General features: G+C 41.4%; 1 protein-coding gene across 4 annotated transcripts in view; it reads left to right on the top strand.

Annotated features, from left to right (window-relative positions):
* Positions 1-937: 937 nt before the first annotated feature.
* The window catches only part of OPHN1 (oligophrenin 1), a 138,593-nt gene continuing 125,639 nt past the window's right edge, over positions 938-13,891 (top strand). Inside the window, exons 1-2 of one of the 4 annotated variants that reach the window (XM_025185727.3) lie at positions 938-1,320; positions 2,082-2,239. In XM_025185727.3, coding sequence (XP_025041512.3) covers positions 2,086-2,239 — 154 coding nt within the window. In that variant the 5' untranslated portion in view covers positions 938-1,320; positions 2,082-2,085. The other 3 variants (XM_075940818.2, XM_025185726.3, XM_014574671.4) reach the window with 3 other exon arrangements.

Genomic DNA, 13,891 nt, shown 5'->3' with positions numbered 1-13,891 from the left:
CATGAGGTATACGGTCTGAATAGAAAAGGAATGCAATTTCCCTTGTTAAAATAATTCTATTTTATAGGTGGCTCTTGGTAGCTGAGGTGTTCCCAACACCAGGGAATTCCCAAGGGGGTAGATCTGCTAGTAATATGACCCCTTTATGCCAGCTGAACACCATGCACTTTATGGGAAAAAAACACTAGCCACTATCTTATCCCTAGCCATCTCTATATTAGGAAGACAGGGATAGCAGGCTAACAACCAGAACTGTAGATAAGAATTTCATTTGGATTTTTTTAAATCTGTTAGCTTGTTTTGAAACAGCTTTATTTGGCTCTGTTCCCAGTAAAGTTTGTACTTGCATAAGACATCCGTGGGCACCTGTGGACCACACTCTATTCACTGTGGGCGAAAAGCACTCCTAAAGGCACCTGCCATGCTTTCTGTTAAAGGCTCGAGTCAAATGGGTGAAGGGGGGTTCTCTGGGCTGCTGTCAATTTCACTCTGGGGTCAGTGGTATTTTTTCTGGCATTTCTTACAAACTTGCCTGCTTTGATTGCAAGCTCTGCATTTTATTGTAGTAATTTTATCACAGGAACAGAGTGAGATGGTCTTTTTGGAATGTCCTAGTAGTGACACAGCAGTCACACAATCCCACTTTAGGGAACACTAGTAGGGCCAAAGTAAATGAGAGAAGACAATGCTGATCACTCAGCCTGAGTTTTTGCTCAGAGGCCCACGCTTCTTTGTCCACTACCTGGCTTCCCTTTAATGAGAGAATTTTTGGAAGAGAAGTGGGGGGAAGCTAATAGGTGGGGGCTTGGAACCAGGGCGGGGTCCGTCTTCTCAGCCCTGCACATCCTGCGGAAAGAAAAACTACACTTCCCAAGCATCCCTGCCCGCGCCGTCTGGAGGAGGGAGCGCTGTGCTCCCGCGGCATAACCGGGCTCCTCATCACGTTCAGTTTCCGCAGGGAAGTGTTTGCAGCAGCTGCCTTGCGTCTATTGTGTCTCCTCCCTTCTGCATCCGTCCTGCTGTCCGTAGAGTGTGAGGATACATTAACAACGTGTTAACCCTTGAGGGCTTGGCTCAGCCAGATGCAGAGGGCTGGAACAGAGGGAGAGTCTGCAAGAGCTGCATTGCTAGCTCATCAAGCCGAAGAGCGATCATTCAGCCCCAGCCGCGAGGCATTCCCTGGGAAATACCCCACCTGATGTACATGGTTGCTTAGGAAAAGAAGCTGGAGGAGCTCAGCAGTCTAGCAGATCCCCAGGCAACCCTCTGACCGGAATAGTGACCGCAGGGAGATTTGGGGAAAGGGAGCTGCTTGCTAAGGTGTGAGCAAGAAACAGACGGGGGCTTAAGGAGCTGAAATAAGACGCGGTGCCCATGCAAGGCTGGTTGAAATGTAAATGGTCGAGGGCTGTGTGTATGCTCTTCCAGCGGATCCGGGAGGAAGCTACTAGTTGGTTCCTTGAAGGAATAATCAGCGTATCCTTCCTGTTTCTTTAAGAGCTCAGGAGAAAAGGGGAGGTGCCAACCTATTTTGCAGGCTATTAGTCACTTGGTGCTTGAGGAATACGAGGAAGGAAATCCTCGCACAAAGCAGAGCTGTAGGGGGTGGGGACATTTGGGGAGCTGGATGGACATCTTCCAGCCGGCCCAGCCCCTGCGTTCATTCAGAGCAGCCAGATGTGGTTGTAGATGTGGAGAGGTTTGAACCGAACTAGAGTCTGCAAATCCGAGAAGGGGAGTTGCTGTTTGGATGGCTTTTCAATAAGGAATGGGAAGGACACTATATACTTGCTGAGGAGTAAAAAGAGAGCAATAATGAATATGATCGAATACCAAGCCATGCCTTAGAATGCGGTAGAGGTCGTATCGTTTTGCCTTACGTTTTCAGTAGAGTGCAACCAAACAACCTGCCCCTTCGTTCTGTAATATACAAATCATAGCTGTTATCCCCAGGAGACAAGGACAAGCATCTCTGTCTAGTAGGAGTGAGTTGGACTTTAGGATACTTGCTTTCAGTCATTTTGATTTTTTTTTAACTGGGGAATTCCTTTTTCATTTTGCTTTTTTAAATTTTTTCCAAGGAACATGGGACACCCTGCCTTAGAGTTCAGCGACTGCTACCTGGACAGTCCAGATTTCCGAGAAAGGCTGAAATGTTATGAGCAGGAGCTGGAGAGAACCAACAAATTCATAAAGGATGTGATTAAAGATGGGAATGCACTTATCAATGCTATAAAAAGTAAGTAAAATGATATAGCTTTGTTTAAACATTCATTTATACCTACACATTATATACATCACCTATAGCTTTGCAGTGATGCGAATATCTGTGCATTATTGCCATATACACTAATCACATGCTACTGTGTAAGGATATTTAAAAATATCTTATAAAAGTAACTTTTGTCTTTAATAATAGATGCAACCAATATCCAATAAACATAATTTCCTGTTACGCATTTGGACAGTTTTCTGTCAGCAGTATTTAAGAAAGAAGAGCTCTTTATAAGCTCCCAATATTACCTCTCTCCCAGTAAAAGATATAACTACACCCACCTTGTCTCCATAGTATGTGAGATATTTTACATATGTGTCTGTTTAAAGTGATACTTTACATAGTTAATGTGCAGAGCTCTTTTCCCTGCATGCAGTATATTCTGAATGTCATTTTGTTTCGATGGCCTTTTGAACAGATGATGTACAGAGAGTTCACTGGTGTACGTTATGTGTATATTGTCAATATAAGTGCATAGTATGTCCCAGTAGCAGGTAAGTGTTCTTCATCAAAATATACAATATTTTTTGTTGATGAGCAATATCATCTTGCTTATTAATGGAATAATACAGATAAGTGTGATACAATGTAAATATAGGCACAACATGGTGAAGTGTGTGTTTTCCTAACAAGAAGTACTACAGCATTCCAGTATAATTACTACACTTCAAATATAGTAAGGCTAAGTGGAACCTTACACTTTGATTCTGTAGTGTAGGACCTGAACAAAGACCAATGTTCTGTATTGTATTTTGCCTCCATTGATGTCTATAGAGTCCAGAGTCTCTTCAGAGGAGATTAGCACTTTGAGTCAAAGGAAGAAGACGAGGAACAGTAGTAAAAATAATGCCAATGAAGGCAGAATGTCCCACCATGTTGACGTGTTCTTTGATGGAATAAGTTCTAAAATGGGGGGAATCTATTTAAGTCATATTTAATGGTGTCAGTGGGAGTTCGGTGCTTAAATGCCTTTGCAAATCCCACCTTTAGTCTCTGTGTCTCAACTCCCCATCTGACAGGGCTATTGTGAGGATATCTACATCAAAAATTGTTAGGTGCTCAGGTAAGTACCTAAGATAGAAGGATTTCAGTTCTTGGATATAAAAATGGTTGGGCTGAGGTTATCAGTTGTGATGATTGTACTACAAAAAGTTCTTTTGTTTATCATTTTTCCTTTTCTCTCTCTTGTTTGCCTGCTACACCAAAGTCCACCTAATCAATAACTACTAGGTTGTTGATTACTATTTGATCTGAGGAAGTGGGTCTGGCCCACGAAAGCTCATCATCTAATAAACCATCTTGTTAGTCTTTAAAGTGCTACATAGTCCTGTTTTTTGTTTCAGCTATACCAGACTAACACGGCTACATTTCTATCACTATTCCCCACACTGAGAGACTAGGGAGGCCTAGGCTAGTAGATTTTGTGTGTTCCAGCACCATAGGGCACGGACTGGAGCACAAGTGCAGGCTCTCCAATGCCATGGAGAGCTCCGAGCCGCTGTAGCCATATCCAGGAAATCCAGGGGCCACATCCGCCCCCCCCCCCTCCCCCGGCCTTAGGTTCCTCAGTCCTGGCATAGGTAGACTTCCTGGTACCATGTTGATCAACCTTGTGTCTAAGACTTTGGTTTGGTAAAATGTTTCAGATAATTAGTTTCTCAGTGTGTGGCACTCCATCAATATAAAGTTTTATTTTATTTATATATTGGCTTCATGGTGTGGCACTATAAATAACTAACATACAAACTGAAACGTAAGAATGAAATCAAATTAATTAAATTCATTGTCTGCCGACAAGCTTCTAAAAATGCCAAACACCTGCTGTCTCAAGATGACAGACTGTACAGCCTGGTATAGTGACTATAGACTGCAGTGTAGAAGGCTGGATGCAGCATTGTGAGTCTGCATATAAATGAACACAGCCACTTAAATTGTGCAGTCTCCGCACATTCATGAGAGCTCCTGAGGAAAATTTACAGTTCTCTGATGATGGGAAAAATAAGATTTGACTTAGAATAGGTCCCAGATAAAGACTCAGAATTTGAAATTGCAACCCTGTGTGTGTAGAATAATATCAGGTTGCTCTCAAGATCTACTATAAAATAAGACTGAAGCTTAATTCTCCTCTTACTTATGTTTGTGCCATACTAAAGATGTCTGTGGAAAAAATCTTAATTTACACTTGTGTGAAAGGGGAGTTAGGTTTCACTTCTCCAGAATTTCTGTAAGTATTACAGAAATCAATACTCGTGTATGGACAATAGACATGCATGGGGGATTTCCCTCTGAATTCTGCAGTGGTTATATATTTGGGGAATATTTTCTGAATTCTGTGCAAGTTCTGCAGATATATGTAGTTTTTTGTCTCTTTTGTTTATCTTCTTGCTGCAAAAAATGTTTTTAAGTGCCAGTTGTTATTGCAAGAGCTACCTTAGTCCAACCTGTACTTTTCAGCACATTGGGTTACCCACATTCTTCATGCTTGCTCCATGTGACCTAAATCCTCCCATTGTGACAGATTTTCTATGTCATTGAGGATCATTATTGCAAGAATTAAAGTAAGAAAATATTAAATAACTGATATTGTTTAGCAAGTAAAATTTGTCAACGTGTCAGAATTAGCCAGTAAAATCTGCAGAAAATTGTAGCAGAATTTTTATAGGTTTTTTCAAAGAAACAAGCAACCTGCAATATTTAGTGGTACATTAAATAAAAGCCAAAAGGGGAGGAAGAAGGTTTTGTGGGGCACAAAGTTAGGTGCCTCAGGCCTACTGAAAATCACTTGAGTTACCCCCATTTGTGCCTTTAAAAATCTGCCTGAGATGGTTAGGTGCCCTTTGTAAACGGTTTGACATTTTTATAAGGAATGCAAATGAAGGGGAATGAATGTTTAAAAATTATGGATCAATATAAAATGATATACTATTATCCCTAGCTAAACTGTATATTTGAGGCAAGTTTAGTGGATACATTTCAGTGCACATTTGTTTTAAATTGTTAAAATGTGTCACATTGTAGGTTGCCTGCGCTAAATGCTTGAGTGTTCCAGTAGGTGGATATTTCTCTTAGCTTGAGTAGCTTACTTTGCGTGTGGGGAATTATGCACTTTTTTCATCCCTTCTTTAAGCCTAGTCCACAAGGTAGCTGAGAAACAAACACTAAACTCAGAGGCCTGAAGAGAACCCTTATGTCATAGCTTTTTTTCAATTGTCAGTAATATGAATGTAGTTTATCTTAGTGTAACCTGCTCTAATTATTGTATTCTCAAAGCACTTTGTATATAATTTCCCATATGTTCACAAAAACCTTTCCCTTCTAACCCTGACAGAGTAGTATCAATTCCCAGACCACATTTTACCCTTTTCTGCTAGACTCTCTGAAGTCTCTGTAGATTTCTGAAGTCTCTGTAGATTTCAACTTTATCTATTTCTTTAAATTAATTCTTTGTGTGTGTACATGCACCCTGGATTTTCCTTAAGAGAAAAGGAGAGGGCCAGGAAGGAGGAAATCTAAGGGAGATTCTATTCAGTGTCCCTCAGATGGTTTGCAAGGAATGGGGAGGAAAGGCCAGATCCATCCTCCCCACCCCAAATTGACAGCACTTCGGAGATCTGTCAGAGTTTAGAGTTACCATCCCTTTGGATGGTCTATATATTGACACTAGCGCTAGACCATCATCCTTGCCCACTCCCATCAGTGCAGCTTGGACTGAGCTGAGCTAACTGTACTTCTGCTGACTGCTCTTACCCCCCCTACAGGAAGGATAAATAGGTGGGGGAATCCACAGAGCAGAGGGCTTTAGCAGAAAACTTCATACAGCTTCAGTTTTTATTACATTTTTTTTCTACTGATTGTTGATTGGATGGGGATGGTGGAAGGGCTGAGATGGTGATAGGACAGTGGAGGGGAAGAGAAGAAAGACATTGTGCCCTTCCCTGTGGGCTTGCTTTGTCCTGTGGGTTTCAGAACCGCATCTCCTTGGAGCCACAGTGATCAGAATAGCAGATTAGGGAATTTTGACATGGAAGTGACACTTGGACAGAGGGGACACCTCACTTAGAGATTTCCTTCCATGTGTGGATCCACAGGAAGAGGGATGGGCAGATCCAGTCTGGCATATTTATTCAGAGATAGCTTTTTAGCATCCGACTATCTGTGTGGGCTCTCTAAGTGAGACTGGAAAGTAGCAAAACAGGGATATGAATGTAGATTTCCTCTTTTTCTTAATTCTTGTAATAAAAAGCAGAGTCCCCCTTCCCTTCTCTCCAAGCATCTGTTTATTCAGTCAACCCCTCCAGGGAGACTGCAAACTTGAGGGAGTCTGGAATAACAAACACTTTTCCAGGCTGTCAAAGCTCCACTCTTGCTTCACACTCCTTGCAGGGTGATGCAGAAGAGAATTTAAAATACAGCACTGTTGAGTTTTGGCCAGCACTAGAGACCTCTGCATAGGTAAGGTATTGGCTGTGTCGAGCTAAATTTGAATGTTGGAACACTGATCCAATGGAGTATTTCCTCAGTTAAAGAAAGGGAGGTAGAGTGAGAAGACATTACCATGTAAATTGGGTGTGTTTGCTTTGATGACTTTGTAGCTAATGTTACTAGCTATGAAGTGAATAATATAAAAGTAATTACTGATAGTGTGATTATAACTTCTCTGCAGACTAAATTGCTGAGACTTTAGAAAGAGAGTTGTTTCTCAATTATTTCAAATTTCTCACGTTGGAAAAAATAAAAAGTAATACATGTTATATAGTAATTTGCGTACTGAGAAATAAATATTGGTTCCTTTTCTGTACTACAGAAGGAAAAGCTGACAGGGACTTCCTCTGAGAGGCCTTGGGCTGATCACTATGTGCTTCAGCTCTATTTCATCTGTAAAATAGAGATAATGCTTAACCACTTCTTTTTTTTTTTAACGCATTATGGGCTCTTTGTATGAAAAGCAGTACATGGGACTGATGTTATGGGATGCAGACTGCATTTAGCTCCCATTAACTGTTAGAAAGATCCATCATAATGTCATCTTAAAATGGGGGGAGACTGTGGTAAAAATAGTTTGGGGGTAGTATACTTGTTCTGAGTCCTGCTGAAAGTTTATTTTTACAACTACATTTTGCTTTCTCCATCTATTATTATTCTCTCTCCTGCTGCTGTGTGAAATCCACACAAAATGTTTGTATGGGGTTCACTGTGAAACTGACTAAACCCAAGATACTGTCATATGCTAACTCTAAAACTAGTTAAAAACAGAGGAAAAGTTTGTTTGTTTTTCTCTAATCTGGTTCAGTAGTAATAATCTTGAGTCTAGTGTGTAACAGTAGTGGGTAACACTTTTTTCTTTTAATGTTGGCTATAACCCTTTTTAATCAGAGTTGAGAGTAGTCAGTACCACTGGAATCACCAGAACTCCGTAGCCGTGTATGTGTTTTAGTGATGTCAAATACAACATTCATGATACAATGTACACTCAATAGTGTTTGATCAGAGAGAGAGAGAAGTAACTTACATTGTTTCCTTCCGTTTTCCATGCCCCTGCTTTATTCCTTCATCACCAAAGCTTACATGTTCTACTGCCTAAACTACAGAGTCATGGTTAGCAATATTATTTCCTGTGCAATTGTTCAATCTCCCTGCAAAGCAGAAATACTCCAGAGCTTGATTTTTATATATACCTGCTCTCCCTTCTCTTCTGTGTGGGTGCAGATAAAGCAACAATTGTTGGGAAACCCAACATTCCTGATCTCCGTATTATCATGGGCATATTCATATGTGCACCTCACAAGATGGAAACTCTTTCTATGGCAGCATGGGCCTTTGCATGAACAAACTAAGCTGTGACAACCAGTTCTGTTCACAGCAATCTAGAACTAAAGCAAACAACCTAGAGATTTTTTATAAATGACCATAAAGCTGTAAGGGGAAACCAGAAAGCTTGAGAACCTTCCTAGCAAGAGGTTTTAGATTAAGGCTTTCAAGAAATAATGGACTATTTTTTATGCTTCAAAGTCGCATTGTGGAACAAGTCACTCAGAGGAAAAGCCTGGACATATGATTCAAATAATATGTATCCAGTAATTGAAATGTCCTGCAGTAATTAACAGAGAGCTGATCACAACCATAGCTAAATGCTTGGAACAGGTAGCTGAAAACACCACGTACAGTGTAATGTCGTCTTGCTCCTTATACAATTTCTCTCAAACTGCTTGCTGTTACAGCACTACTCTAGTGGGGGTGCATTGGTAGATGTTTTCCATACTGGGAAATATTCCCATTCTTTATCTTAAGGATCTCTGACAGGGACTCTGCCAAACTCCATATGTTGAAGTGGCTTCTTTGCACATCCATCTCAGCCCTTCCATTTAAGCAGCAATATCAGCCATTATTCCATTCATTTCCTATTTGTAGTTCCATGTCTGTGCCTTTTGTGATACTGCCCCATGCACAGGAAATATCTTGCTAATCCTAATTTGCAGTCACCAAGCCACACTTACTCTAATTTGTGGGAGATGAATCTGAGGAACTGTCCTGGTTTGAGTGTCAAGAGGAGGTTTTGGAACAAACAGCAAAACTTAACATGAACAAATCACCGGGACCAGATGGCATTCACCCAAGGGTTCTAAAAGAAGTCAAATGGGAAATTGCAGAACTGTTAACTGTGGTTTGTAATCTGTCCCTTTAAATCGGTTTCCGTACCTACTGACTGGAAGATAGCTAACGTTACACCAATATTTAAATAGGGCTCTAGAGGTGATCCCGGCAATTACAGACCAGTAAGTCTAATGTCGGTACCGGGCAAATTAGTCGAAACAATATTTAAGAATAAAATTGTCAGGCACGTAGAAAAACATAATTTGTTGGGCAAAAGTCAACATGGTTTCTGTAAAGGGAAATCATGTTTTACTAATCTATTAGAGTTCTTTGAAGGGATTAACAAACATGCGGACAAGGGGGATCCAGTAGATACAGTATACTTAGATTTTCAGAAAGCCTTTGACAAAGTCCCTCACCAAAGGCTCTTGTGTAAATTACATTGTCATGAGATAAGAGGGAAGGTCCATTCGTGGATTGAGAACTGGTTAAAAGACAGGAAACAAAGGGTAGAAATAAATGGTAAATTTTCATAATGGAGAGGGGTAACTAGTGGTGTCCCCCCCAAGGGTCAGTACTAGGACCAATCCTATTCAACTTATTCATAAATGATCTAGAGAAAGGGGCAAGCAGTGAGGTAGTAAAGTTTGTGGATGATATTAAACTGTTCAAGATAGTCAAGACAGAAGCAGACTGTGAAGAACTTCAAAAAGATCTCACAAAACTTACTGACTGGGCAACAAAATGGCAAATGAAGTTTAATGTGGATATGTGTAAAGTAATGCACGTTGGAAAAAAACCCCCAACTATACATGTAATATGATGGGGGCTAATTTGCCTATGACAAATCAGGAAAGAGATCTTGGAGTTATCGTGGATAGTTCTCTGAAAACATCCGCACAGTGTGCAGCGGCGGTCAAAAAGGCAAATAGACTGTTAGGAATTATTAAGAAAGGGATAGAAAATAAGACCAAGAATATCTTACTGCCCCTGTATAAAACTATGGTACGCCTACATCTTTAGTACTGTGTATAGATGTGGTCTCCTCACCTCAAAAAAGATATCTTGGCCTTGGAAAGGGTTCAGAAAAGGGCTACTAAAATGATCAGGGGTTTGGAACAGGTCCCATAAGAAGAGAGGCTAAGGCGACAGAGACTTTTCAGTTTGGAAAAGAGGAGACTGAGGGGGGGATATGATAGAGGTCTATAAAAGCATGAGTGGTGTGGAGAGGGCTGATAAAGAAAAGTTCTTCATTAGTTCCCATAATAGAAGGACTAGAGGACACCAAATGAAATTAATGGGTAGCAGGTTTAAAACTAATAAGCGAAGGTTCTTCTTCACACAGCACTTAGTCAACCTGTGGAACTCCTTGCTAGAGGAGGCTGTGAAGGCTAGCACTACAACAGAGTTTAAAGAGAAGCTAGATACATTCATGGAGGTTAGGTCCATAAAAGGCTATTAGCCAGGGGGTAGAAATGGTGTCCCTGGCCTCTGTCAGAGGCTGGAGACGGATGACACGAGACAAATCGCTTTATCATTGTCTTTGGTCCACCCCCTCCAGGGCACCTGGTGCTGGCCACTGTCAGCAGACAGGCTACTGGGCTAGATAGACCTTTGGTCAGACCCAGTACAGTCATTCTTATGTTCTTATGTAACTTCATTTTATCTTCCTCATTCTTCTCTCCCCACCCAGTGCTACACACATACATTTGCCCCACCCCATTCGTGCTACTTAGTCTCTTAATTTTTACTACTCAATTTAAATATCTTCCTGAATTTAAAGAATGGATACACAGTGCTAATTAAAGAAAAACAGCCTCATGCTGTACTTGCAATTAATTTCAGGAACAGTGGGGCGGACACAAATTAATTTGGGACACAAATTTCAGAATGTAGATATCTGTGACTATAGATACAACATGTTTTTATGCCTTTAGGACAGGTAAAAAAATTAGAGGTTGGATTGAGTTTTCTGGGAAAACTTGGCTCATATGATAGTCACCATTTTTGTCACAATTAGTAAAAAACCAAATAATTCTTCTAACCATTAGTAAAAACCAAATATTCTTCTAATCCATTCCTATACTAAATGTTAAATTTTTCTGCTTATGGTTTAAACACGGTGGTTGCCCTGTCCCCTTCTTCTCCTACATTCTGTGCTCCTGCATCGGTCTCTCTCTGGCCTCTCCCTTTTTCACTTTCAATAGCTTTTCATTGGAAAAGCCCACAGGTTAATGTGTGCGTTAAATTTCCTCCTTCAGAAAAGTTGCCAAAGCTGCCTATCCATGAAACATTTATGCTATAATAACTTTATGGACTTTGTTCTATATTGTTCCCATTTCTGACTTTACTGTAAGCTTCTCAGGACAGGATTGTGGTGGTCTCTTGAGCCTCTGCTTACCTGCTATACAACAGTACCTTGTTTGCTTATCTGTCTTTGCTGTTTACAAAAGATACAAAAGATTGCAACAATTCCTGTGATAGCTCACTGCTGGAAAAATGTAGCTATTCCTTTCTGAATTCTTCATCTTGCCTTGTCACCTTAGCATCAGGTTTTTCTCAATATATGCTGGATGTTCCTATAATTCCCTTTCCTTACTTACATCAGCTGAGGATCTGGCATATTTGTTGTACGCCATTGCAGTCCATTAATTTTGGAGCAGTAGGGAATCTGGACCAGTACACGTACATCACTAAGATTCTTATGTTTCTGGGGTGATTTTGGGGAGGTGGGCGCAGCACTGTTTGTAGTGGTAGGAGACCTCAAGATAACTCATGAAATTTGGTGAAGTGGTAAATGAAACCTGTATTAACAGCTTTTTTCACAGCATTATATAAACATAAGAACTTATCCGGGTTTGAAATAGGTACAGATTGGACCTCCCTGGTCTGGCATCCTTAGCACCTGATCGGTCCTGGATGAGGGATTTTGCCAGACCAGGGGAGGTCATTTCTGAACCCCTGCCACCATTCCCCTCACCCAGTCCAGTGGCCTCCTGGCTGGCTCCTCACCTCCCACTGAACCTGCTGCCCTGCCGACCCTGCTGGGCAGTCACTGCTGCCATGGCTTTGGGACCTTCCAGGCAGCCACGTACTGGTGCTTTGGGACCTGCTGGGCAGCTGTGGCTGCATGCCATGGCTCCCTGCCCAACCAAGTCTCAGCTACTGCAGCTCCTATCCCTGCCAGACAGCCCTGCTGCCATGCACTGGATGGCCCTGCTTTCAGCTCATTGCGAGCAGCCCACTGCCCTGCCAGCCCCACAGAGGTCCTTGTTCCTGTCCCTCCCTGCTGGACTATGGATGTTGCCGGACCAGAGACTTCCATTTAAGAGAATGTAATATGTTTTGATGCAGCACATCAGGAAGTTGAAAATGCAGTAACTGGATCCAGAAATAGACTTAGGTACCCACTGGCCACTTTTAGTTGTCCAACTCCAACATTTGGATACTATGGGGATCTATGGGTGTCTATAGGATCTATATTTGAATGCTACAGGTTTGATTGCTCTGTTGTAAGTTGTGGCTTTTTTGGGTAACATACATTTCAGGAAGTGTGAGAGAGTGAGTTTGCGTGCGTTCTAAACCCTATTTTTGAAATGAAATTTTGCATGTGATTTTGTACATCACTGTTATTTCTGAATTTGCCTATACATGACAACCTGTTAAATCTCAAATTTTCTGTAAAGCACAAGGTGTAAAGCACAAGGTGTAAAGTCCGGAGATCATGGGGGAGCTAGCACTGAGAAAAATGCAGAGTCAAACAGCTCATTTTGGGAGGAGCAGGTTTAGCATCTGTGATGGGGGTGGCAGTCCTTGGATTTATTATCTCTTTTTGTGTATATAAAAGTTTTTCCTACTGTGCAACAGAATGATGTCATCAGGCTCTCTGTCTGCAAAAGCTGCCAGAGAGAGGGGGGTTAGCGAGCACGGGATACAGCCCCCTAATTCTCTTAAAGATCAGAAAGTCACCTGCTGATCCTGTGTTTGACTTGGCCAGTAGTGATACATTATGTATCCCTGATTCCTTGTCAGTAGTTCCTCGTAGCAGAATAGTCAATCTCTTCTCTGCCTAGAAGCACATGTTTGCAGGACACATTCTGAGTGTCCATCCTGATGTGGGTATAAAACTCACAATAGAGAATGTGCCTTGTGTAGTGTTCTTGCATGTAAGTATGGGCCAGTGGATGCCAAAGTGCTCATTTGTGGCCTGAGTATCACAGATCTAGTCTCCATGAGCTTCCTATCCTATTGTACTGGAAGATGGTAAGGCATAGCTGCTATGGGAGGTTACTTCATTGAAGCAGCAGTCATGGAGTGGCCTGAGGTGAAGATTCTGGTCCCTTAAACTGATGCAGAAGCCTCATGTGCCAAGCCATTTTACAGAGGTTTGGCATGTAGGGATGAAGACTTGGCCTATAGCATTAATGTTTTACTTTCCAAGGGATTTGTGGCTGTTACTGAGTGCATATGACACATAGTATTTTTGCTGTAATACACCAAGCATTTAAAGAGAACCTAACATTACTATGAGGCTGGGAAGGGGTATATTCTATCACATCCCCCTCCCCCCCGCCACTCCCCACAGATATTAGCTCTGCACACATAAGAGACTTGGCATTGAGTCGCTTATATTAAGTTATTCCATCCTACAAAGAGAGCTACAGTTCACAACTAGCATATGATACATTAATAAAGAAGTTTATGGAAATCCTTCCTGTGGATACACAGAAGCTTTCTGTCTCCTGAAAAGCCACTCATTTAATTTCCCAGTATATTGAAAGGGAATCCCGAAAAAAGTATACACAGCTCCTCTGATACCCCTAGTCCAAACAAGTGTGAAAGGACTAACTTTGCATCCAGCGTCTGTAATACAGCTTCTATTAAATCAATCTGGCTTTAAAAAAAAATGTTGCTTTTTTTGTTTCCTTCTCTGCCTCTGTATACTCCATAATCTCTGCACTTTACCTGTCATGTATCTCAGCTGATGTCAGTTAATGACTTGAACCCCATCCTGCTTTTAGTTAA

Source organism: Pelodiscus sinensis, chromosome 13 (assembly GCF_052426305.1).
Source record: "Pelodiscus sinensis isolate ZL-2025 chromosome 13, ASM5242630v1, whole genome shotgun sequence".
NCBI classification, from domain to species: Eukaryota; Metazoa; Chordata; order Testudines; family Trionychidae; genus Pelodiscus; species Pelodiscus sinensis.
The sequence above is the reverse complement of the archived record's forward strand: the minus strand, read 5'-3'. Positions and strand labels throughout refer to the sequence as shown.